Here is a 26,137-nt window from a genome sequence, read left to right as displayed (position 1 = left end):
TCAAGCATGATGGAAATCACATTTATTGCCAAGTGCATTTTTTTAAAAATGCAATATAAAGGACAGCAGTAAGAATAACTGAAGCCGGAAAAAATGCAGTGTTGAAGGGTGAAAGTCACAGAGCAAGTGCGGGACAAATCCGCCCCTCTCCTTCCCCACCCCCATTATATTTCCTAGAAAGCTATATCAGTGTGACCATGCAGTGCTAACACCGTTCTGGCTGTTAGTCAGAAATACATAGACATATTCGAGGAAGTTGCATTGTGGCCACTGCTAGATCTCCCCAAACACCAGCGTGAAAATACTGCAAAATATACAAGCATCAGCAACCACACAGCCTTGGAATCTTCTTTTGTACAGTCTCTGTTTTGCCTTTAGTCTTTAGTTGGCAAGCAGTTTTCCTCCTGGTTGCAGGTCAGGAGGCTTGGGGGCGGGACGGGGGGGAGACGGAGGGAGAAAGGGTGTGTGGGGAAAGGGGTATCCGAAACCTTCTGATAATCTGGAAGAAGCAGGAGGATCTCCAATGAGCAAGGAAATGTCATGGTTAACACGCACAAAACTAGGCTGATATTTAGTGAGCCACTCGGTTCTGTTCTTGCAATTAAAAAAGAAAAGAAAAAAAAAACTTATATGGATCCAGATTGTCCGGTGCAGCAGAAAGTCTGGAGCGATTTTGTTTGGTCGCTGTAACGAAGAAAAAGAGAAGCTGTCATTTTGTGTGTGTGTGTGCCCTATACAAGGGCCTCCTGGTTCCTTGTTAGCTTATAGAGGGGGGAAAAAACGCGTTTGATGTTACATCTGACCAGCTGCTGTTCTCCATAATAACAAGAGAGAGAACTGCCTGCCCTAGTGAGTTGCGTCACTTTTGCTTCAACTTTAGGCTAGAAATCAAGAGAGCGAGAGAGAGGAGAGAGAACTTTCAAGGAAGCAGGAGGGAGCTGGAAAGCCCTGCAGCCTGCCTCCCACCCACTTACCCCTCCTCCTTTGCCCCCTCCTTCCCCTCCTCCTCCCCCCCAAAAACTTTTCCATCAGAGAAAGAGGGAGATCTCTTTGGAAACATGGAGCTGCTGTGCTGTGAGGTGGATCCCATGCGGAGAGCTCTGCCCGACCCGAACTTGCTCTACGATGACCGCGTTTTGCACAATTTGTTAACCATAGAAGAGAGGTATCTGCCCCAATGTTCCTATTTCAAATGCGTCCAGAAGGACATCCAGCCCTTTATGAGGAGGATGGTGGCGACCTGGATGTTGGAGGTTTGTATTAAATTGAGAGGCAGAGCTTCCCCCGCAATCGGTCTGTCTCCCCTCTTTGCCCCCGGTTCGGGATTTTAGGGGGCTCCTTTGCACAGGGGTGGTGGCTGCAGAACTCACCCTTTTGCAAGCTCCTGAGTTCGTTTTGTCCCTTCTTTTCTTGCAGTGTTTTCCCCCAGATCATGGTTTTTGCTAATTCATTCAGTGCTTTTCTGGGGGGAGGGGAGGGGAAGAGGCAGAAGGGGATGTGAAATGATTGTGTCTCGGTCGTTTGAGTGCGAACCTGTGAAGAAAACTGACCTTCCTGGGCTGCTGCTTTGCAAAGAGGGGTGCAAAATGGGGGAGAAGGAAAGTTGCAAAAGTCGTTTGCAAAACAAGGAAAAGAAAACCCTCCTCTTCCCCCAGGCTACTGGATCTGCTCGAGTGAGGCTTTTATGGCGAGGGGAGCTGGCCCAGATGCCGTGCAAAAAACAAGGGGTGACCGATCCCCCCCGATTTTTGCCCAACAAGTATTTCTGTGCCCACGTATGCAGTGCTCAGGACGTGCCATTTTTTCGCCATGTTGCTTTGCATGCAACTCTGCTCAGAAGCGCCGAGCCGCCCCCACCCCAAAAAGAAGGGATCTGAAATACACCCCCTTCTCAGCACGGCTGGCCCCCAGCTTGATGGGAGGCTGCTGGGGAGCCCGGTAAGCCGGGGAATCCCTCCCTCTCCCCAATACTTACCCTGCAAGGGCGGCTGTGGGCCCAGAGTCCTCCAGACTTTGCAGCCTTGCGCTGGCCCCCATCATTTCCCCTTAAGTTCTCGCTTTGGGGGGACCCCTCCCCGCCCATCCCCCCCAGGCTGGGAAGCCCAGACCCTCCTCTTGGTTTTCATGTGAAATTTGCCCCTTTCCCCCCTGGCTTGGATTTTTGATCATTTTTTGAAATCATTTTCTCCTGCTGAGGATCTAGGCTCTCCCCACCCCACCTCCCCCCCTTGCCGAATCGCGGGCCCAGGGCTGGGGGAACACCCCGCTGGGGAATTTTTACAATTGTCGGGAATGATAGGGGGGTGCCTGGAGATGCCATCGCTCCAAAAACAGGGGGCTCCGGGGCGGTGTAGATATTTTTATTTATTTTTTGAAAATATGACGAAATCCAAAAAGGGCAAAAAAAAAAAAACCACCCAAGAAAAAATTGGGTCGCAAAGTCTGAGGCGGCTGCTGCGGCTCGATGGGCTTTCGGCTCCCACACTGTGACTTAATTCATTTCTTACTGAATGAACCAAAGGAATGTGAAAGCCGATTGACAGCCTTCCCAGCCTCTCCAGAGATCGCCCCCTCCCCCCAATCTAGCAAAAAAAAAAAGAAAAGAAAAGAAAAATCATTTAGAACCATTGGTAAATTTCATGTGATCACTCATTTTCTTTCTCTCTCTCTCTCTCTCTCTCTCTCGCTTTCCTCCCCACCCCCACTCCTTGATTGCAGGTCTGTGAAGAGCAGAAGTGTGAAGAAGAGGTTTTCCCCCTAGCCATGAATTACTTGGACAGATTTCTAGCTGTGGTGCCCACCAGAAAGTGCCATCTGCAGCTGCTGGGGGCAGTTTGCATGTTCTTGGCCTCCAAGCTGAAAGAGACAATCCCCCTCACTGCAGAGAAACTTTGCATATATACGGACAATTCCATCAAACCCCAAGAGCTGCTGGTAAGCAGCCCCACTCTACCTCCAGTGTGCCCCCTGCCCCCTCCACCATCAGCGCTTGTCCTGTCAACCTCCCCCTCCTTCCAGAGCCCGGCAAATGATACATGTCTCAGCCCCTTTATAATTTTTTTTAACAATATTTTAAAAGTTGACGGTTTTAAAGATTTTCCTGAACTGATAGAAAGTGATCAAGATAAGTTTCCTGTATGAAAATAGCATGATTGTTTGAGGGGGAGATCTCCCCATTTGTTTTGAATGTCCTGTGTATAATTGCCTAATATTTAATATTCTTGTCTTCTTCCTGTTTATTTAACACAATGGTTAGCAAATGCCCTCAAAGGGAATCTGAAGGCTTTGGTTACTGTTTGTGTTTTTTAGGAGATTTATACATAGTTAGCAGAAGATCTCTTTTTGATAGCATGCACATACATATATGTACATGTGTTTAAATGGGCAAGAAACTTTCTGAGCTGGGTTCTTTGTAAAGGTGCTTTCTTTCTGGTGCTCTGGTGCTGCACTGCCATCCAGTGACAGACATGCACAACTGGAAATGACCTCATCTTTGAACCATTGCCAGAATCTCTTCTGTTTGTAGTTTCTTTTCTGCTTTCAGTTTTAAAGGAGCTGTCTGCAATCTGAGGAACTTTTTAAAAACCCATGTTATGTCACTTGGTTTTATTCAGGTTACGTACCAAATAAAATAAATATGCATGGAGGATTTTTATCACCCTTTGGAAAATTTGCTTTCAAACTTTTTTCACTATTGATGCAGTAAACCTTGTTTCTAAATTTATTACATTTATGGTTGAATCCTGCTCCTGTTGAAGTCAACGGGAGTATTGCTATTGATTCTAGTGAGAGTAGGATGGAGTGCTTCATACTGTGAAATTAACAAATTGCCTGTACAAGTGATAAATTTATAACTTAGAAAATCATGGGTAGCATTTGTGCCTTTTCTGTACATGTAGTTCCCAGTGTTAACTCAATAAGGGTGAAATTTATCGAAATTCAGCTCTGTTAAGCGTAATTGTAAATAAGGGCCTCCTCCTCAGTGAGGAGCTCAGGCTCAGATCTTAAGGTGAGAGAGCTGAATAAAGTTACTTTTATTTAAACGATTTCTGATTAAATAATATTTGCAAAGTGCTTTTAAGATATAAAGTACTATGTAAGTGCTAAGTAGTAGTAGTTTATAAGAGTGCATATTTCAGTCAAATAGTTCTATTCTCACAGATCCTAATTTGTAGGATCTGGCCCTGAATTCATACAAGAACTTCTTATGTGAAACACCCAAAGAAGCCAGTTGAGTTCCACCTGTGGAAAAGTTGCAAAATCAATCTAGAAGGAAGGGCCTTGCCCCCAAAATGCTGCTGTTCTTAATACACTGTTAGTAGTTCCACCAGTAGTTCTACCTATAGCAATAAATACTGTGGCCTCAATTCAGGAAAGCGCTTAAGCACATGCTTAACTTTTTTGATTTCAGGGGGAGTTAAGCATGTGCTTAAAGTTAAACACATGCTTAAGTGCTTGGCTGAATAAAGATGCTTTCCTGACTTGGGGCTTGTGACTGGTAGTAAGTGTTAGAAAGATCAGTCCTTCATGAATTTAATTGTCGTTTTATTAAAATATTTTATGATTTTCCTTGAGAAATTATATAGGACTGGTTTCAGGTTATCCTTATGGAAACGTTTCTGTAGAAGATTTCCAGGTTTTGAAGGGTTCTATATCATCTGAATAGCAATGTTTCTGGTGCAGCTGTTATCTGTTAAAGTAGGGTTCTTCTCTGAAAAGTGACTGTAAAAATGGGGTTCCATGTTTATTGTCTCTCACAGATGCCAGTTCAGATCTACTAAGTTCACAAGTAAAAAAGATGTTTTTTCCAATCGCCAGCCCTACAAACTCAACCTGGGCTCTGAAAGTGCTGCTGGCTTTCTGCAGGCTCATGCATCCTGGAGATTAAAGAGTCTATAAATGGAATGTAGTTAATAATTCTGATGATGCATGAAGTGGAGTGGAATCCAGCTCCCTCTCTCTGATCTCTGAGGCCTCTGTAGGACTAATAGCAGTAAAATGTATAAAAAACTTATTTTAGAGACTAAAGGAAGAAAACATGGCTCTGAAGGCACCCGAAGAGCAGATCTGTGAAGGTGCCATTTTTATATATAACTGCTTTTTGAAGTATAACCACACTTCAAGGGCCTGAACCATCATTCCTTCTGCACCTAAAACTTCTTGTGACTTCTCTGGGAGTTTTGTGTGTGCAAAGAATGCAGGATTGGGTTCTATGTGGTACATTGTCAGATGTCGTACAGTCTTCTTGGATGTGTCGTATGCATTTCCCTTCTGCAAAACTTGCTGTGGCATAGGAGAAATACTGTGTGAAGCAAAGGGCATCTCTAAAACAATTGTGGAGAAAATGCCGTGGTGCTAACTTTTCCAGTGGAAAAAGAAAATGTATGTGTTGCTTATTTGTGTGCATATTATCCACTGGACTTTAAATGGCAATAAATTAAGCACTATAGCTATTTAAAATAAGTTACTAGGGAAGGACCACAGTGACCTTGGCAATATCTAATTGCAGGATAAAGTTTCTGGGTGGGCATTCAAAACTGGATACAAAAAAAGTAAAATCTTGGCAGGAGCTGCCAGGCCTCATTATTTTCAGTGTAGCTTGACATTTCCAGTGTTTAAAAAAAATGAAGGAAAAGCAAAGTCAACAACTTCAAAGCTTCAGAGGCATATTGAAAAAAGGTTTAAGCAAAACCAATTTAGCAGTGATATAATTACAATCAGTAAAATGAGTAAGCTTTTTGTTCTTTTTCGTCAGGCTTGCCTATGGTTTTTCTTTTGTTTTCTTCCTTCAGGAGTGGGAGCTGGTGGTGCTGGGAAAGTTGAAGTGGAATCTTGCAGCAGTGACTCCACATGATTTCATTGAACACATTCTAAGAAAACTGCCTCTACCTAAAGACAAGTTGCTTTTGATCCGGAAGCATGCACAAACATTTATTGCCCTTTGTGCCACAGGTAAGACAAGGTGTTTTGAGTCACTGCTTCCTGCTTTTAGTGATCTTAGAAAGATAGATTACAGCCAATGGTGATACAAAGGTCCCTGTCCTACATCCCTAGCTCACATGGGAAGGCCCATTGAAGACGATGGGACTATTCACATAAGGGCTGCAGGATCAGAGCTTGAGATCGTATGTTAATGCAGAATTCTTGCACTGGAGAACAGCAATAATGAGTTAAATCATTGTGGCCTGGTTGTAGCCAGCTCTCATTGAAGTCAATGGAAATTTTGCCATTGACCTCAGTAGATGCTGGATCAGAACCTTTGATTTTTCTGCTTTATCTATTCATTTTTTAATGGGTCATAGGTGGTTTCTGAGGACAGATATGGTACATCCAAAAATATCAGAAGCTGCGATGGAATGTTAACAGGTTCTTTATGAAGTCTCTTGTTCTCTGAATGTTTTCATGTATTATTATAGGTACTTTATTCTTTAGTATTATAAGGAAAAAGATGAATTGGGGAGAACATTTTTTGTTTTAAATTGCCAAATATATACGTTATAATTGCATTGCCAAGATGAAATACTATATGTAAACATATGTCTTATTTGTGATACCACTAGATTATGGAAGGAGAAGGAATGGAAACAACATCAAAATTTGTTTTGTGTTTGTGACACTTTTTTAAAAAAAAACACTTTTTTTTACTTCACTCCAAAGTTAACCAAGAAACTAGGCAGTCATTTTCACTTTGTGTTTACGGACAGTCATATTTTCTGCTTCTCCTGTGTTTAGGTTTAACATACACCATGGAAATGTTTAAATAATTAAATTTAATTTAGTCTTTACATTTATTTATTTACATCTTCAACATATTTCTAATCATTTTAATTTATGTAAAAATCCTTCTTTAAAAAATAAAACCTAGACATGGAGCCTTAAACTACTTGACAGCGTCCCTATAAAATTCTGCATCATGCTGTGGTTGATTCAGATACAGTTGCTTACAATAGGTGTAATCATTAGTCCTCTGAGGTGGAGGCAGAATTACAGTTCAGTGACAATCAGTCATGTCACAGGCGGAATGTATGGTGGTTTTTGGAACAGGGATTATTTCTACCTATGAATTTGTGCAGCATGTAGCAGAGTGGAGTCTCGACTGGGCAGTTGAGGTGTTACCATAATATAAATAATTACTATTATTTAATGGCATTTGAGAGTTGATAACCGTCTTTTGCACAGTGGGCTAGTTTTGCTACTTGTATACATTTTAATCTTTAAATACTAATTTTATGGACTATATAAATGCATATGCTTTAAATTTGATTACCTTTTTAACCATTGAGATTAACACACACACCCACGTCTAACACACACACACACACACATGCGTGCTCACACACATGCACACACACATATGTCTACCCATATGTGACAGACCCATGGCTGACATTGTCAAATCTAGACTTCAATTTTCCTTATGCTGTGTTTACATTGTGGGGACTATAGCAGCCTCGCTATATAGCATTTATGCCAGTATATCCCCATAGTGTGGATGCAGCCTACACTGGCAGAAGGGTTTTTCCATTGTTGGTGGAACGCCAGCTCCCCAAGCGACAGTAGCTAGGTTGATGGAAGCATTCTTCCATTGATATAGGTGCATCTAAACTGGGGGTCCGGTCAGCATTTTTTACACCCCTGAGCACTGTAGCTATGTCAGCTTCAGTTTTAAGTGTTCACGAGACCTAAGTCTCAACTCATAATTACCCATCCTTCTTTTTTTTTAAACACTTTTCTGACCTTCTTCTACTGCCATCAGACCCTTTATTCGGGCAAGACTCCATTGAATTCAATGGGAGTAATGCTTAAGGACTGCAGGAGCACTCTTGGTAATTTATCAGCCAGTTTTGGCCTGATGAACTCTTTCCTTCAGGATTTATCGGTTGTTATGTATATACTGGCTTCACCTCTTCTAGTGTCAGCATGAGGGGGTTAATCCTAACATCCCTGACTTCTTTTCTCTCCTGGAAGCTCTTGGTGTTTCACAGGCTCTGCTGCCCACACATCCAGTAGTTACAAGACCCTCACTGTAGCTTTGGTTCTGCCGTCAGTGATCAATCCTTCAGCACTTTGGATTTTGTTCTTCTCAAACCAGCCTATTCCTGCCTTTACTTTGGTGCACTCATCCACTAAAGCAATGGTTCTCCAGCTTTTTCATTCATCAGAGCACTTTGTGACAGAGAGGTGACCAGACTTCAGTCTCCAATTCCCTACTTCTCAAAATTATTCATACTGCAGATCCTTGGAGGGCCAGCAACCGTAGTTTGTGAACCAGTGTCCTAAAGCCTGGGTACCTCTCCATTCTCTCTCAACGATTTCTCTGTCTGTTGACTCCATTCCCTCCCAAGCAACTATCAATATATATAACTCTATTCTTTACTCAGCCAATGACCAGTTTGCACCTTCCTCCATCTTGTATCTCCTCCTACTCTACCTGTGTTCTTTTGTACATGGATCCTGTTCATTAATTCAATTCCCTTGGTTTGATCAGAGCTCCTTGTCCATCAGGAGATATGGAAAGCTCAGTGTATTGTATATAATCTCTTCAGAGTCCATGGATTATCACTGTGCACACTGATGGGACTGGCTGTGGACAATGGACTACCTTCTTTTCCTCCCATCCCATTCGCCACAATTTGTTGTGAGGAAATGATTACATTTGCTTTTCAGGAATCAAAAAGGTGTACATAACCTCACTACAATTTTAAGATTGGGGGCCTCATTCCCGCTTGATTTACTAGCAATCTGGTATCGCTGTATTATTTGTTTTACAATAAATGCCACATTTTTGTTATATTTCCCCTTCTCAACTTCTCACCTCAAAAGCATTATTGTTCTTGTGTATGAAGAAAAGTCCCTTCTTGTTGGACTTTCTTCCAGCTCTAGTCCTTGTCGCCTTTTCTTGCCCTTTACTTCATAGCTATCATCAACCACTCCATCATCACTTGATTTCTTTTCCCTTTCTCACACAAAACATCTTATTCAGTTCAGGTAAAACCTACTCTTTTATATTGCCATTTGCCCTTTCTGAGCACGGTAGCCTCCAACCTATGACCATCTCTCACAGTACAACTTCCCTAGCCACTTTTTGTCTGGCTTTTGACCTTTTCCCACTACCAGGATTGACCCTGTGTGGGTGGTTAATGACCTTGCCATTGACTGTGGATCATAGATCCCTCTCTTTTCACTTCTTGTTTGACCCCAGTGCAGCTTTCTTTACTATCAATCACTTTCTCCTCTTGAATGTCTCATGTAAGAAACTGGTGTCTCCTGCACTTTCTTCCTCTAATTTAAATTCTATCTCGCTAACTACTCCTTTTTCATTTCTGGTGGAACCTTTATATCAGAGGTTTTCAAGTTTTTTCCAGCCGTGACCAGCTGTGATCTCTTGTCCTGTTTGCAGTCCCATAATCCTTTGTGTCAGGAAAGGGATTGGAGTCACAGCAAGCAACCATTGCTAGTTTTGGATGGGAGTGCTGGGTGGACAGAGGTTGATTATTGGATTGTGATGGGTGATTAGGGTTGTTTTCATAGGAGAATCACTTAGACATGATCGTCAGGGATGCAACCCCATGCTCAGGGTGTCCCTAAGCCTCTGACTGCCGGTTACTGGGGTTGGATGACGGGACAGATCGCTTGATAATTGCTCTGTTCTGTGCATTCTCCTTAAGCATCTGGCATTGGCCACTGTCAGAAGACAGGATACTGGGCTAGATGGACAATTGATCTGACCCAGCATAGCCGTTCTTATGGAGAGGAATTCTGCCCTCTTTTGCTATCTAACTTTTCCCTCCTAGGGTTAGATAGTAACCTTAGATGACATACTATAGATGACACCCATTTCTATATTTCCCCTTAACTCAATCCTTCATCTCCTTGTCTCCTATCCATTTGTCTGTCTTGACTCTGGGGCCAGTTTCTGAAACCAGTTGCATGACGTAAATCCAGAGCGTCTCCATGAAGTCTGTGGAGTTATTCCAGATTTACATGAGTGCAACAGACCTAAGAACACATCCCTCTTTTTGCTACTGGCTGCCCTATAACATCCTGCTACTGAATGATTTGAAAAACCGGAGCTCATCTTGAGTATAAAAAGCTCTCTTTGTTCCTCCTCTCTGACTCAGGTCACACCGTCTGTAACCTAGACCTTAGCCTGAAAAATCTCAGGGTCATCCTTGACCCCAAACTTTCATTTCCCTTCCAAGGCTTTCTTGTCTTTAAATCTGCCTATCACCACCTCCTGAACACAGAGTTCACCCTTACCCTGACATTCTGCCTCTGCTTAAATCCTTTTCCATCCCTTAATCGCTTCCTGTCATATCTATACTTCCCTTCTTCAGTGGTCCTATACATTTTGATAGGTGCCAGATTGCTGTGTCCAGATGCTCCCTCCACAGAGTGGAACTAGATCATCGCTTATCCTTTCACCTTTGCAGGCTCCCTAGTTCAGTTTGGAGTTGTTCTTTTACTTGCGTTACCCTGTCTGCTTGGAGCTACCACACTCCAAGACATGGAACGGCTCCTTGAGGAGCCAGAAGATGCATTAGTTTTAGAGCTGTGTGCTGGACATCCCAAACTGTGGCTGGAAAGAGGAACAGTCAGCATTTTGTTGACTTGAAATCTCCATTTGTTCCCCCCTCTTTTAGGTCTTTCAGAGACCAGATTGCTGGCTTCCACCTTAAGTTATGTTCGCATATGAGAGGCAGGAAGTGCCAGTATTTTAAAATAGTGCTACCCCATTTACTCCAAAACCTCCAGGTAAACAGGTATGTGGATGAAAGTGGAGGCAGCCAGACCAGGCTTTGGACATGCTGAGCTCTGAGTCACGAGCCCCAGATCGCAGTGAAGAGAACTTGGCTTGGTTGTTCTATTGTGCGAGAGGGCCATATCTGTGCCTCAGGACATGCCCTGGGCACCCCTTCTATGTTCAGTCTTCACCCAGCCTTCCCTCTTTCTGCCTGTTTTGAGGGCCATTGTGCTCAACTCTTTAAGGTGCTGTCCCTCCAAAAGAGAATACATGGTGCTATGCAGTAACTCTCAACAGCAGCCTGGATTTTCTAAAATCAGTGGAAAAATGATACAATAAACGCTTTGCTGCAGATATTAATCTTTTGAAAAAAGCATACAGGGTGAAGTGGCCATGGTTACATGATTATAATGGGGTCTGAAAGAGGCATAGCCATACATTGCTGTTGGACACAAAGAAGGGGGTTTGATAATTCAGGCGAAGGTGGAATATAGCGATATATCAGGCTTCACAGCAAAACAAACAAAGGCTCAGTCCTGCTGTTGTTAATGTTTTGCCATTGGCTTCATTGGGGCACAGGATCAGGCTCCAAATATGGTATAACTACATCTGAAGAATCAGATAAGACACAGCAGATAGAATATCACCACATATGGAATCCTTTCCCACTCCCCCCCAACTCTAGCCAGCACTAACAGTGTTGCAATTGATTAAGAGTATACAATAATGCTTTCATATCTTGGTCAATACAATTAATACAGAGGCATAGTATGGCATTTAGGGGCAAACCCACTCCCTGCAGCTCCGAACCTGAGTTGCTGGACTTGTTACTGGGAAGATGCCTCGGGGGAAGTGGAGGACTGGATCCTTCTGCTGCAAACCCTTTGTATCAGACCCTCCCTGGCGTAAACTGGCATAATTCTATAGATTTCAGGGGGGCTGCTCTGACTTTCACCAATTATGGCTCTGGCCGCTAGATTTTTCATTTGTACGGGTTCTAACAGAAGGTGGGTCTCGATCCTTGATCGGTGTTCCTTACTGCTACCAAAACACAATAAATAATATGAATAATAATAATAATTAATAAGGAGAATAACCATCCACAAAACAGAGCTCATGATCTGCTAAGCAGCATGTTCTGTTAAGCTGCCATATAATACATAGTTACTTGGATCATGTTAAACATACTTTTCGCCATTTATCTCCTATGGTACTGACTCCAAACATTAGTATTCAGGGTGCTTGAATATTCTGTCAGACTTTCCTTGGGGATTTCTGATCAAAGCCAATATAGGGTCATATCTAATTTGTCTTATTTATGTGGTCAGTGACTGAAGTCACTGGGACTCTTCAAGGCAAATAGAATTTGGTCTCTGTCCATCCTATCTACACATAGTATTGAAGCATTTAAATCGATGTCATGTTTGCTTAATAGCCTTTTGTTTGGTTGTACCTGGTTCTAGTATGTTATTTCTAAAAAATGCTAAAAATTGGCCTGTTTTTGCCTTTTAAAAACAAAGTAGTTAACGTGGAAAAAATAAATGCTATGTCTACTAAAAATACAAGAGCAAGAAACTTACAGATGAACACAGTAGAATTCACAACATGTATGCGTAATAAAGAAAACAATACACATACTGTCCAACTGAAGTTGGATCAGAACCTGGAACAATTAAACATACCGTTTAGACTCCTCCTCTCGTTTCCTCCAAACTTATTTTTTAAAATATTGGGCCACGTATGTCTCTGGGGTTACAGTATTGGCTGCGTGGAGTTTCATGATGGATTCATTTAGCCCGTTTATGTTCTGGAGAGTAAATATAATTTTCAAATTGGATAGATTGCTGACCTGATTCTGTAGTCCTGTTATAAGCAGGGTGGATTTGATTTAAATCATGATTTAAATCTCTAGTCAGGAAGACTAGATATAATCATGGATTTCTACATAAAAGTGCATTCTTGGTTGTTATAGCCTTAATACATATTTTTCACAGGTAGAGAAACTTCATTAAAATAGTCCCAAACTGGGTCTCTTTTATGGCCTGCTGCCATTATAGGTTTTCCCTTCTAGTGAGAGAAATGTATGATAGATCTCAAATCAGTGAAGGCTACACTCAGAAAGACCTCAAGACTTCTGGAATATGCTGCTCAAACAGTTTCACTTTTGTTTCTACTGCCTGTCCCTCTCTTCTCAAATTTAACTCCAGACATCTTCTTGTCCAGATCTATTCTGCCCCCAACAATCTTCTATTCATTGAACTTTTTGAAACTTTGCACTTTTAGAGAGAGGTAAGGGATTGACTCTGTGTACACAAATTTTCAGAGGGACAATAGGGTTGATGTCTGTTATTTCCCACCTCTATATATTGTTTATTTTAAAACATTTTTGTTGTTAACAAGCATGTTATCTCTGGAGACACAAATCCACAGTTTGAGAACTGCAAAACTAAGCATCTCTGATGCTGAGTCCCATTGGGTAGATAGAAAGATTAACCTAAATAATCTATACAGAAGCCCCTGGAACCCCATAAGATTGGGTCCGTAATCCATTAACTATTGGAACTCATTTACAAAACTTTTCTTAAACATTACATGAATATATTATCTCATACTATAGAATTATAATTTATAATCCCTATTCCATGATGAGATATCTTTAGATAGGTTTTTTCCTCAAAAAGCATTTTCTCAAAAAAATCCAATTTAAATTAAAAAAATCCGATTTTTAAAAAATATTTTTAAAAAATCATTGATTTTTATCCACCCTGGTTGTAGGTAAAACTTCCAGTGACTTCAGTTGGAATTCTACCTACATCAAGACAGGAACTGCAGACTCTTCATTTGTAACACTGAGAAAAAATTCTTTACTATATCCTAAAAATAAATCTATCTTTTTAAAAAGCTGAAACCAGGACACTCACAAAAGGTAATTGTAAGTAGGTAGGCTTCCCACATTGCTCCTGACACAGTGTGCACGTACATACCAGATATTGTTCAGACTTGCAGGATCTCTCTGTTTCAGCCCCTACTTCCCTGTTGATTCAGAGAGACTTTCAACCTTCCATTTTCCTAGGTTGGTAATGAGGTCCAGAGGGCCTAGACGCCAGCTGAGTCAGCAGAATAGCTCTGCATCCTGGATTCTACAAGATGCTGTCCTCTGACAATTCTCACAAAAGTCAGTAGTATCTTGCAGGATCAGACCCATAGTTTTTAAAGGGCTTGTGGAATAATATCCTATATACACTGATGATAGGTAGAATATGACTCCATGTGGATTTTGCCCTGGGTAGGAATAGAAAGTGAAACCATTTGTAGTTTCTCGTAATCTGCTTCTCTTCTTTATACTTTTTTGCTATTCAGACATATTGTAGCACTTCAAAATAGTGCCCTTGCCATCATTAACCCTCTTTTGTACGTTGCTTTGCAATCACATAAATCATTATGAAGATTTAGGGCCAAATTCTTCCCTTGGATGCATGTGCTAGATTCCCACTACTTCCATGAGAGCCACACCTACAGCTGACAGAAGAATTTGGCTCATAGCATTGACGTGGGTATCATACAGGGAGTGCTTTCATAGAATTCCCACTATATGGCTATTGTCATCATCTTGACCAAGCAATTAAAACACTCCTCTATATTCTTCAGGCCAAATGTTGAAGTCCTTACTCCTTTTATTTTACTTTTTTCCCCCCAAGGCAGTTCTATTGACTTGACCCCAATGGGCGTTTTGCCTGGGTAAAAACTGAGTAAAGATTGTCAGGATTTGGCTCAGTGTCATATGTAGGGGGAGGAGGGAGGGTGTAGTTGAAAATAACATTGTACAAAAAGCTTGTTTTAAATCTCTTGCCGGAATGTGAGGAGCTTGGAGGGGGTCCTGTGTCCTTGCAGATATGGTGCTTAATATTTATGTTTTGGTTGTACCTTGACAAACATTTCACGTAGTTATTGCTTTGCTTGAATATGGAAATATGTTAATTACAGCCTTTATTCTGCTGTCTGCTCCTTTCCTCAGCCTTTTCTATTCAACCCTCTAGGTGGCCCAGCACAATGTGGCTTCTTTTCTTTGAATGAGCTCTTTCCACGCTAATAGGGTCCCGGGTGATGTGGAGAACCATGTGCACAAAATTGGTGCACCGCCCCCCATTCCTTTGTGGGCATGTCAGGTTAAATTCATATCAGCAGGAAGGTCACTGCCGTGATTTTCAATAGCGCGAGATGAGGTGATGGCTTCAGACAATGGCGCCACACTCTCCAGTTGGAGACACTTGCCTTACCAGTTGCAGTAGTTAATTAATATGCTAAAAATAGAAGCCAGTGATACAAATCGCTGCCTGTTGTACAACAAAGACTGGGCATGTGTAGCTTTGATAGCCAAGTTTATGGTGCTTGTTATGGAGGGAAGTTAGCGTAGAGCTAGAAGCAATGTAAGACTTTCTGGATGCTGAGCTTTAGTCACTCTGGGCCTCTGGCCATTCGCGAGCTGTCTCATTTGCATTATGAATGACATTAAGAGAACTAACAAGGTTATTGGGCATAGAAATGTTCTCATGTGACCGACCACACGTGGAAGCAGACCTACAGCAGTGCTAGTTGGCAGGGGCACTGTGGCTCTTTATTCGGCTTCCTAGGAGGAGAGTTTCTGGGAGTACATAACTCATAGATATAAAATAAACCATGAGAAAAACTACATTCAAATAACGTGACGGGCCCTATATAAACCCCTAGGAGGCAAGGAAATTCAGAGTGAAGACTGGGATTCCACCCTTCACTTAGCTCATTGTGCCGAAACATAGGGCACAGTATGTATGATATCCCCTGGTTTGAGGGCTCCTGCAATACCTACTATTGGCACTGCAGGGAGGGTGAGAGAAGGACAGAGTTTCATTCTTAATTCTGAATCTCTGCTTCTCTGTGTACAAGTCAGATGTCTAATGGTATTTGACTTCATTTTCAGGGAGAGGATTTAATTTCTTTGTTTATAGCACCATGACTTCCTCAAAAAGGAGGTAGGCAGGGATACACTATATTACAGACATAAACTGCCTGTTATTTGTATATGTAGTAATGACATAATTTGGTAATTTAAAAACCAGCAAAAAGACTATTTTTGTTAAGTTACTGTTGAACTAAAGTCTTGCAAACCAAGTTTCAGTTTGAGCAGTGGTTTGCAATCAAGATAAACTGGAAACAGGAGTTTGTAAAGGCAATTTGGATATACCATTCACTATATCAGTGCTGAAAAAGCCTTAGAAAGGTAGTTTATAAAGGACAAAACAAATTGTGTTTGGGATTGTGTTCTTTTGTTTCTTTCTGATGTATAAAGAATTCTAGAAAAGATTTAAAAAATTTTTTTTCCTGCTTGTTTATTAAAAGTATCAGGAATGTCAGTTTGGTCTTCCTTGATTTTGCCAGATGGCTCATTAGAGGTCTCAAATATGCATTATAGGCTTTCTCACTCCTTAATTGCAAAGGTGTGGGAGACTGGAGGGCAGGGGGGTAAGAGATATGATGAATTTTAACAAAGACTTCTTTTCTCCAAATAATTTACCACATATTTGAGTTAAATATGTGTTAGTAGGGTTGTCGATTAATCGCAGTTAACTCAGACGATTAACTCAAAAAAATTAATCGCGATTAAAAAAATGAATCGTGATTAATCGCACTGTTAAACAATAGAATACCAATTGAAATGTGTTAAATATTTTGAATGTTTGTCTACATTTTCAAATATATCTATTTCAATTACAACACAGAATACAAAGTGATCAGTGCTCACTTTATATTATTTCTGATTACAAATATTTGCACCATCAAAATGATAAACAAAAGAAATTTGTATTTTTCAGTATTTTTCAATTCACCTCATACAAGTACTGCAATGCAATCACTTTATTGTGAAAGTGCAACTTACAATTGTAGTTTTTTTGTTACATAACTGCACTTAAAAACAAAACAATGTAAAACTTTAGAGCCTAGAAGTCCGCTGAGTCCTACTTCTTCTTCAGCCAATTGCTAAGAGAAACAAGTTTGTTTACATTTGTGGGAGATAATGCTGCTCACTTCTTAATTACAATGTCACCTGAAAGTGAGAACAAGCAGTAACATGGCAGTGTTGTAACTGGTGTCGCAAGATATTTACGTGCCAGATGCAGTAAAGATTCATATGCCTCTTCATGCTTCAGTTATCATTCCAGAGGACACGCTTCCATACTTATGACGCTTGTTAAAAAAATAATGCGTTAATTAAATTTGCGACTGAACTCCTTGGGGGAGAACTGTATGTCTCCTGCTGTTTTACCCACATTCTGCCATATATTGCATGTTATAGCAGTCTCGGATGATGACCCAACACATGTTGTTCGTTTTAAGTACATTTCCACTGCAAATTTGACAAATGCAAAGAAGATACTAATGTGAGATTTCTAAAGGTAGCTACAGCACTCGACCCAAGGTTTAAGAATCTGAAGTGCCTTCCAAAATCTGAGAGGGATCAAGTGTAGAGCATGCTTTCAGAGGTCTTAAAAGAACAACACTCTGATGCGGAAACTACAGAACCCAAACCACCAAAAAGAAAATCAACCTTCTGCTGGTGGCATCTGACTCAGATGATGAAAAAGAACATGCATCGGTCCGCACTGCTTTGGATTGTTATTGAGCAGAACCTGTCATCAGCATGGATCCATGTCCTCTGGAATGGTGGTTGAAGTATGAAGTCACATATGATTCTTTAGCGCATCTGGCACGTAAATATCTTGCGACGCCAGCTACAATAGTGCCATGCAAATGCCTATTCTCACTTTCCAGTGACATTGTAAACAAGAAGCAGGCAGCATTATCTTCTGCAAATGTAAACAAACTTGTTTGTCTGAGCAACGGGCTGAACAAGAAGTAGGACTGATTCGACTTGAAGGCTCTAAAGTTTTACTTTGTTTTATTTTTGAATGCAGTTGTTTTTTGTACATAATTTTACAAAATTAAGTTCAACTTTCATGATAAAGAGATTGCATGACAGTACTTGTGTTAGGTGAATTGAAAAATACTATTTCTTTTGTTTTTTACAGTGCAGATATTTGTAATAAAAAATAAATGCAAAGTGAGCACTGTACACTTTGTATTTTGTGTTGTAATTGAAATCAATACATTTGAAAATGTAGAAAACATCCACAAATATGTAAATAAATTGTATTTTATTATTGTTTAGCAGCACAATTAATCGCGCGATTAATCACAATTAATATTTTTAATCGTTTGACAGCCCTATGTGTTTGTAAAAACAAGCAGAAATAGTCATCAGTAAAAACCTCTTCTGTCTCAACTGCTTAGGTTTCAATTCCTTTTGATTTCATATTCCAACCAGTTCTCCAGTTATTCATAGAATTCCAGGGTAGATGAGACCTGAATTGTTAATGTAAAAAACAAGCAGAAATCTCTCATTCCCTCTTTTTTAAAAAAGGGGGGGAAGGAAGAACCATCTAGGCCTTCTTTTTCCATCGTAAGTGGGTTTGGAAGATAGATTTTTATTGGTAAATGTTGGCAAACGTCGATTTCACCCCCCCCCCCCCCCGAAAAATATTTCCATTGATAATAATCAAAATTTACAAATATGTATAGTAAGAAAAATGCTGCTTCCAAACTTTGATTTAAGGATATTTATTTTGTATATTTGACCTGTGATGTTGACAATGTGTGTTTTAATGGTTATAAAGCTTGAACTTTTTGAATCTGAATGTCTGTTGTCATTAAATAATTGTCTGACCTCCTCACCCAAATAATTTCCTGCAACTGAAAATTTAAATAACTAGAAATTGGGAAAAAATGAATAAAAGCCATAATTATGCACAACTGAAAATTTAACTAGATAAAAATAGAAGTGTTTAAAATACTATTGAAATTATAAAAAAATAAAAATTGAATTCTGCCAAGCCTAATCACAAGGAAGGAAAAAAGGGCACAAACACAATTTCTTTTTCTTTTGCAGGTCACCTTTAAGCCTCATCTATCTGCATCTAGCTTCTCTTGCTCAGTCAGAGCAGAAAGGACTTCAGTATTTCTGGCTGGTAGTATCTGTGTCTTACAGCTTTGCTGGTCTGTGCTTGGAATAATTCTTGGGTCCGTTTCTGCAGATTTTAACTTCGCCATGTATCCACCATCAATGATAGCAACTGGAAGCGTGGGAGCAGCCATCTGTGGCCTTCAGCTTGATGATGGGGAAAGTTCACTCTCCGGTGACAGCCTAACGGAACTCCTGGCCAAGATCACAAACACAGATGTGGTAAGTGTCCTGAAAACATGGTTGTTTCTTTGCTGAGAAAACTGTGGAAAATATGATCAACATAATTTGCTTGATCCTGCTAGCCCATGGGAGTTCCACGGGCAGAGGACTTGCAGAACTGAGCTCATAGACACCATTACAAAGCTTTGGAATCAGCCCAAAACTCTCAGGATATGTGTACACTGCAGTTAAAGACCCTCATCTGGCCCATGCCAGCTGACTCGGGATAAGGGGCTGTTTAATAGTGATGTTAGAGGTTAGGGTCCCAGAGCTTGGGCTGCAGACCAAGCCTGAACATCTACATCGCAATTAAATGGCCCCTTAGCCCGATCCCAGGTCATTTGGCATGGGCCAGCCGCAGGTGTCTAACTGTAATATACACATACCCTAAGTCACACTCTACCTGGTTTTTCTGTGAATGCACAAGGGGTGTGTTTGTTGGAGAGAGGAAGTGGGTGCAACAAGGGGGCATCTGGCAGTCCCTGCTAGTGTCTCTTGGAATGCTGGTTACCCCAAAGGGAGAAGGCCTTGCACCCAACCCCCATCAACAATGGCCAGCAGAGCAGGCCTGTCACAGAGGGGAGTGCATCCCCTACATCCTTATGAGGGGTGGTGAAGTGAGCAGACAGAAGGCATTGGGTTTCCCTGAGATCCCCTTGGGAATGAAGTTTTCCATCTACGATACCAGGGACCAATGCAAGACTGGTCAAATGTGGGCCTGTATTTGCAGTCCATGGATAGTGCATGTGTTATTTTGATCTTTCATTGATGCACCTATTTTAAAGGTCCTTGATTTAAAGTCTTCATACACTGTGTTCAGAATATCCAGATAAAGAACTCAATTCTCTTTTTGTTCCATTTACTATAAATTCATTGATGATGCTTCTTAGGTTATGAGAAAATCTCAGAAATAACAGAGGGGAATCTGGTAGTTGTTTGATGGTCTGTGTGAAATGATTTTGGTGGTCTCAGGTCAGTTTCTAGTGAGTACATCACCCAAACTAAAACCTCACACTCTTATTGGCAGTCTCAGCAGAGAGTTCAAGGACTGTGAAAAGATCACTGAGAATGACCTACCCTGGGCATAGAGGTGGGTCCCACAAGTTCTTGGCTGAGCTATGCTGGGGGGAGCTTCATTGCTGCTGTCCAAGGTGCACCCAGTCTGTGGATAAACATGGGACTTTCATGTCTAGGATTGTTAATCAAGCATGTTTCACGAGCACTCAAATGACAAGAAAATGGGTGCTGGCTTCTGACAAGAGAACGGTCTTCTACCATAAGCCCATCTGTTTAGAGCATGCCATCCTAACATGTATTAACTATAAATTGTCGTATTTCTTTTATCTTGCAAAGAGAATATTATGTGCATTATTTTTTTTTGGATGCATTGTTGTTTAAACCCTGCTGTTTTTTTCACCAGCAAATTAAAATCTTTGCATTTCATTTCTGATTTCCAAGAATGGTCCAGTTTTGCAAAAAAAATTGGCAGAATTTTTTACTTTTCCCCCCATCTCATTGTTTTTAATGTGACATTTTGAATTTCTTTTAGTTGGAAACCACTTTGCACAGAAAAGAGGCAACATTTTGAATTTCACATGCTTTTAAGGTGAAAGTGGTTGTGATTGTGGAAATTTCATACACTCAGTTTCTGAGTGAAGTAATGAAATGAAATTTTTTACACAAAGTATTTGTTGCTTTTTGTACATCTCTACTATAGACACGTGTAGGGCAAGAGACTGTGTGAGTGATATATAGCAGTATGCAGCAGGATAATGCAGTAAGAGAAATCACGTATGTTATTTAGGCTGCATGGCCTGGTAAAAGTGGAAATTAATTATCATATAGTGCTCCTTTAGCAAGGGGGACACACACAACCCTTATCATTTGGTGGAGGGACAATGGGAGGCACACAGCGCCTTTGGCATGCTGGGGGATGAAGGGGCACACAGAGCCCTTGGAGGGATGGGGTGTGGGTGGTGGTCCCTGAGATGGATGGGAGGGTGGCACACAGGGAGTTTGTGGGGGCGCTGAAGGAACAAAAGGAACCCCTGGTATATGCAGTGAGTTTGGCTTACATAAGCTGCAAAGTGTGTACTCTCCTGGTAATAGTGCTGGAAAAAAATAGTATCAGAAGGGAAATAAAACGTCATGTTACCACAACTGTAACTAATAGGGATTAGAATGAGGCCTTCATGGGGGATACATTATCCCATATCTACCTACTGTGGGGCTTTTTGTGGCTTCCCTCGAAGCATCTGGTAATGTTAGAGACAGGATATTGGACCATGGATCTGATCCACGATTGCAATTTCTGTGTTCTTTAAAAGGATTACAGTAATACTTTTCTACTTCTCCCAACTTTATTTGTAGTTGTATGCAGTGAGCATTTTTTAGGATTGGAATTAGGTCCTGTCTGTTTACATTTTCTCGTCATGTCTTTGCTTATCCTTCCCATGGAGAAGAAAGCGTTTTAAAAGTTTAGGGGGAACTTTTCTAAGGTAGGCACTGGCTCCCATTGACATTCAGTGGAAGTTTGAGCACTTCACTGCTCTTTGTGCCTTTAAAAATTCCCCCATTGTATTTTTGAAGTATTTTCTCTGGGAACAGAAACAAGGGCAGCCACCAAGCCCTATATTTTAGAACTGGAGTCTTCATCAGCGTTCAGAGCTTTTTCCCTGGTGACACTTAGTGGAAGAGAGGCATCAGGCTGCTGCCTAGGCTGTCACAGGGCTACATTTTCAGTTATCACTGAACTCCATCTAGGCTCTGGATATTGTTTCCATAGTAATGAGTGTTCGTCAGAGGAGGAAAAGAGCCCCGGATATATTGCTGATGTGTCTGCAGGCCCTGGTAACGTTAGATGGGTTTGTTTTTGAGTGGCTCTGTTCTTCCTTCTCAATGAGTCCTGTGTTGGGCAGTTGCTCATCTGCTGTAAGGTTTCTCTTGCGCAGGATGCCATGGAGATCTTTTCCATCAATCCTCTTGTTTAGCATGGATGGGAGGTTTGGGTTGCAGTGGAATCAGTATGCTGACAATATTCAGCTCTGTGTCTCCTTTTCATCTGTCCCAGACATTGCAGACCTAGCGTCTAGCCAAGATTGTGGCTTGGAGGATTGCTAGTTGGCTAAAGCTCATTCTGGATAGGACAGAAATGACACTAGTAGAATGGGAGAAATGTTGGTAGGATTGTATAGAGGGGATATCTATTCCCTAGATGGAGGGGCAATACTCACCCTATAGGGGTTAGCAAGGTTTGCAGTTGTAGGGGTGCTGCAGAACCTTTAGCTGCTCCTGGATTCGTAGATATTAGGAAAGAGCATGTTTTTCATTGTTGCAAGCAAAGAGATAGTGACCATTCCTCTCTGATGTAGCCCTTGCTACACTAATCTATTCCTAGTCACCTCTAGACTGGTTATTGCAGTTTACTCTACCCTTGAAAAACAGTCAGAAACTCCACTAGTGCAGGCTACATTGTTGTATTATTTTTATTTATTCCCAGATGTAATTCAAAGTATTGACATTTCACCTAGTAAGCCCTGCTTGCCTTGGGATTCTGGCTGCCTTAGAGACTGAATCTCCCCATGTGCCTTTTTGCTGGCTGGTGAAAGGGCACAGTGAAGTATCTTTTTCTGTGGAGTTTCCTTTCCCCTTATTCGCACAGAGCCCAAATTAATTGATTTTCAGGGCATGTTGCAGGATGTACCCAAGACCAAGCCTGAGAGGGAGGGGAAGGTTTGGCTTACTCTGGTGGCTTAGGGAGGTTCTGTGCATCTTTTTCAGTTGACATTGTCAATGTATGTTTTAATGCATGTGGTTCCCTACTGTAGTGCCACCTATTATGAAAGTTGCCTGACATTTCCTGTTATAAGACCCTATTTTTAGTTGCTTGTATAATTGCCAAACTTTTACTATTTAGGCTGTAATTTTCCGTGCTCTGGACTGCTGCAGGCCAGGATGGGTCCAAGTCCTGGCACCTGAACTGACAGCAGGGAGCTGTCTCTCCTGTGGCTCTCATTGACTACTCCCACCCCCATTCTGGGCCCAGGCAGCATTGCTGAAGAAGCTGCCTGATTCAGATGCAGAGAGGACAATAACCAGATCTGCATAGGGTAGAGGAGTTTATTGGGACAAGGAGCCTGGCGGGGAGATTGGGACTGAAGGCTAGCAGTGGAGGTGAGAGGAACTGGGAGTTGGGGTAGGAGAAAACTGAGAATGGCTGGGCAAGGAGACTAGGACTAGGAGCCAGGTGGGAAATTGGGATTGGGAACAGGGGGAGACTGGGGCAAGATGCTGGGGGTGGACACCAAGACTGGACAAGAGGGAGGTAACTAGAGGTCAGGGTGAGGGAGAGAGGATGAGGAGCCAGCAAGGAGGAAACAGGGACTGAGGAACAAGGAGACTGGGGAACAAGGAGCTGGGAGATTGGTGGGAGGAACTTGGAACGGTTGGGATGAGAGACGGGGGGTGGGGGACAGACTGGGACTGAGAATCTGGAGGAGTGAGATTGGGACTTGGACAACAAGCTCCAAGAGCGGAGACTGGAACTGGGGAGGTGAGGAGAATGGGAGTAGGATGAGAATCCATGGGTGGGGAAGAGAGAGTTAAAAATATTATTAAGGTTTCAGAGTTAAGCACTCAAAATTAAGGTTGCCTATGCAACCTTAATTTGTGGCCCTTATGCATATTCATTATAATATAGATTTTAATTAACAATCCCAGCTTCCCCACCTTCCCTGGCTCCATTTCCCACTGTACCCTTTCTCCCACCCACACTGCATTTGAATCTGGCAACTTCCTTCTGTGCACTGCCTGGACCCAGCAGGGGTCTCAGTGAGGGCATAGGAGAGACAGGCTCACTGCTTTCACTTTAGATGAAGGGACCTGAACCCGGCACCGCTGCAGTCCAGGGTAGCAGCTGCAAGGAAGGTCCTGTTCAGCCCCTGGCTGGAGCATGCTTAGTGTGGATGGACTCTTTGGGGGAATTTAGCTGCTAAAAATCTAAGTCTCTACTGAGCATGTGCAAATGGTGATTTTTTTACAAAGAGTTATAAATTGACCTAATTTGGGTGGGCACACTCCTGACACAGAGGCCATCTTCTTACCAAATTGCCAGTCCCTATTCCAAAGCATGTGGTTGCTAAAGCTTTTCAAAGAAAAGGTCCCAAGAGTTTTAGAACATGAGCAAAACAGTGTATTTTTCCCTACCGTCATTCTCAGAAGTGGCTGAACTGTTTTGCCTGAAATTTTCCATACACCCAGTATGTCAATTTCAGCCCAAACGATTAATGTCTGGCAAAGTTATAAGCAACTGAAAACAGAGTTTTATAATGGGAAGTGTTAGGCAACCTTAATAGGTGATTCTACCACGTCTGCCTATAATGCATATCTGTTATTGTAGAAAAAATGTACTATCTTTGCATTGTTTAAGGGTTAATATCGGGCTGCAATAGTAAAGGGTAAAAACTACTGTAATGTCCTGCAATGGGGTAGAATTAAAGTTGTACATACAACCATAGTTTGCTCTCAGTTCCTGATTTGTGATCACTTAAACCTGTAACTGTAATGTTACAAGAAGTTCAGCTTTTCTATGTGAACTGCCCTGTTTTTCAAAAGGGGCGGGGAGGAGAGAAGAACGGAGGACTTTTAGGCTCCAGGAGCATCATCATATGGTTAAAGATCCTTCTTATATTGCAAGTTCTTTGGAGCAGAGACGGTCTTTCTGTTCTATGTTTGTACAACACCTACCACAGTGGGGTCCCAGCCATGACTATGGCTCCTAAGCACTATGATAATTTAAATAGATTATAATAATAATAATTAATACCCTGCAGAGGTTACAGGCTCTGCAAATGAAAAACTCCCCCTGCCAACCCAAGCAACAACCTTCAGAACCCTGCAGAGTACCTGAGGGGAGGGGAAGGAGGGAGCAGGCAGCAGAATTAGCACTAATCCCATTCATGGCCCCTGGGCAGTGAGCTGCTGGGTTATGTTACCCTCTGAAAAGGTTAGCATGGGTCTCTTCCTGCTGCAGTTAGCATCATAGCTGTGATGGTTAGTAGAACTGACTGTCTAATTTTTAGTGAGCTACCCTGAACATTTCAGATTTTAAACTGCAGCCATTTTTGAGTTATGCATGAGCAGAGAAGCATCTTACAATTTTCTTAACAGGAAAAAAAGCATATTTTTTAACCCTTGCATAACTCAGAAATTGCCAAAGGGATTTTGCTTTAGCTTGGGGGAAAAAAAAAAGCAGCATCTGAGATAAAGCGTGAAAAATTTCAGCTCCAGAGTTAGGAGTATGTGAAAATAGAAGGTTATAATGAAAGGCTGATATAGCCTTAACTATAATGAACTCTCCTAGGCTTCTGCTGAAGTATATGAGGATGCTTCCTGTTTACAAGGAAATAACTGTACCAGAGCTGTATAAACTCCAATGCCAAAATCAGTGGTCTTTACTATAACATAACTAAGAGCAAAATTTGGTATGTAGTGCTCTAATATTTTTTAATAGATGTTTTATTATGAATTAGGCCAAAATATGTTATTAATGAAGAGAATTTAGTTTAGACTCCATCCACTTCAATAAATAAACTCTCACTATGTGAGTGTTTCTTTCTAAAACAGAGAGCAAGGTACTGATGTATTGGTCTGGTGTAAATCTGGAGTAACTCCATGGACTTCATGAGAGTTATTCTGGATTTTCACTGGCATAAGTGAGATCAGAATCTGGCCCAATAGCTGTTGCATTACATAGTGATATACTATGCCAATATCATTTGATAAAGACTATTGGCTAAACAGTGGCTATACAACATTTGGCAAGAAATAAAATGCAGCGTGAATGCATCCGATGAAGTGAGCTGTAGCTCACGAAAGCTTATGCTCAAATAAATGTGTTAGTCTCTAATGTGCCACAAGTTCTCCTTTTCTTTTTGCGAATACAGACTAACACGGCTGCTACTCTGAAACCTGTGTAGGAACTGTGACCTTCACACTCTATGAGGGAATAATTGAGCTATGTGAGAGCTAGGCTTTATTGCTCCTTCTGGCTACCAAAATAAATATCAGGACCTTATATTAATGAGAAGTGGAGAAGCCTGACAGTTTTATGGGTAGTG

At 41.5% G+C, this 26,137-nt stretch overlaps 1 protein-coding gene across 5 annotated transcripts in view; it reads left to right on the top strand.

Moving 5' to 3' along the window:
• The first annotated feature begins 221 nt into the window (after positions 1 to 221).
• CCND2 (cyclin D2) overlaps positions 222 to 26,137 on the top strand; it is a 54,550-nt gene continuing 28,634 nt past the window's right edge. Inside the window, exons 1-5 of one of the 5 annotated variants that reach the window (XM_038411634.2) lie at positions 222 to 414; positions 1,033 to 1,253; positions 2,719 to 2,934; positions 5,793 to 5,952; positions 18,871 to 19,019. In XM_038411634.2, the coding sequence (XP_038267562.1) occupies positions 1,059 to 1,253; positions 2,719 to 2,934; positions 5,793 to 5,952; positions 18,871 to 19,019 (720 nt within the window). In that variant the 5' untranslated portion in view covers positions 222 to 414; positions 1,033 to 1,058. Of the gene's footprint in view, positions 1,254 to 2,718; positions 2,935 to 5,792; positions 5,953 to 18,870; positions 19,020 to 20,046; positions 20,178 to 20,212; positions 25,856 to 26,137 lie in introns of those variants that run through there. The other 4 variants (XM_043514713.1, XM_038411658.2, XM_043514701.1 and 1 more) reach the window with 4 other exon arrangements.

Source organism: Dermochelys coriacea, chromosome 1, assembly GCF_009764565.3.
Source record: "Dermochelys coriacea isolate rDerCor1 chromosome 1, rDerCor1.pri.v4, whole genome shotgun sequence".
NCBI classification, from domain to species: Eukaryota; Metazoa; Chordata; order Testudines; family Dermochelyidae; genus Dermochelys; species Dermochelys coriacea.
This window is presented reverse-complemented; position numbering and strand designations above follow the sequence as displayed.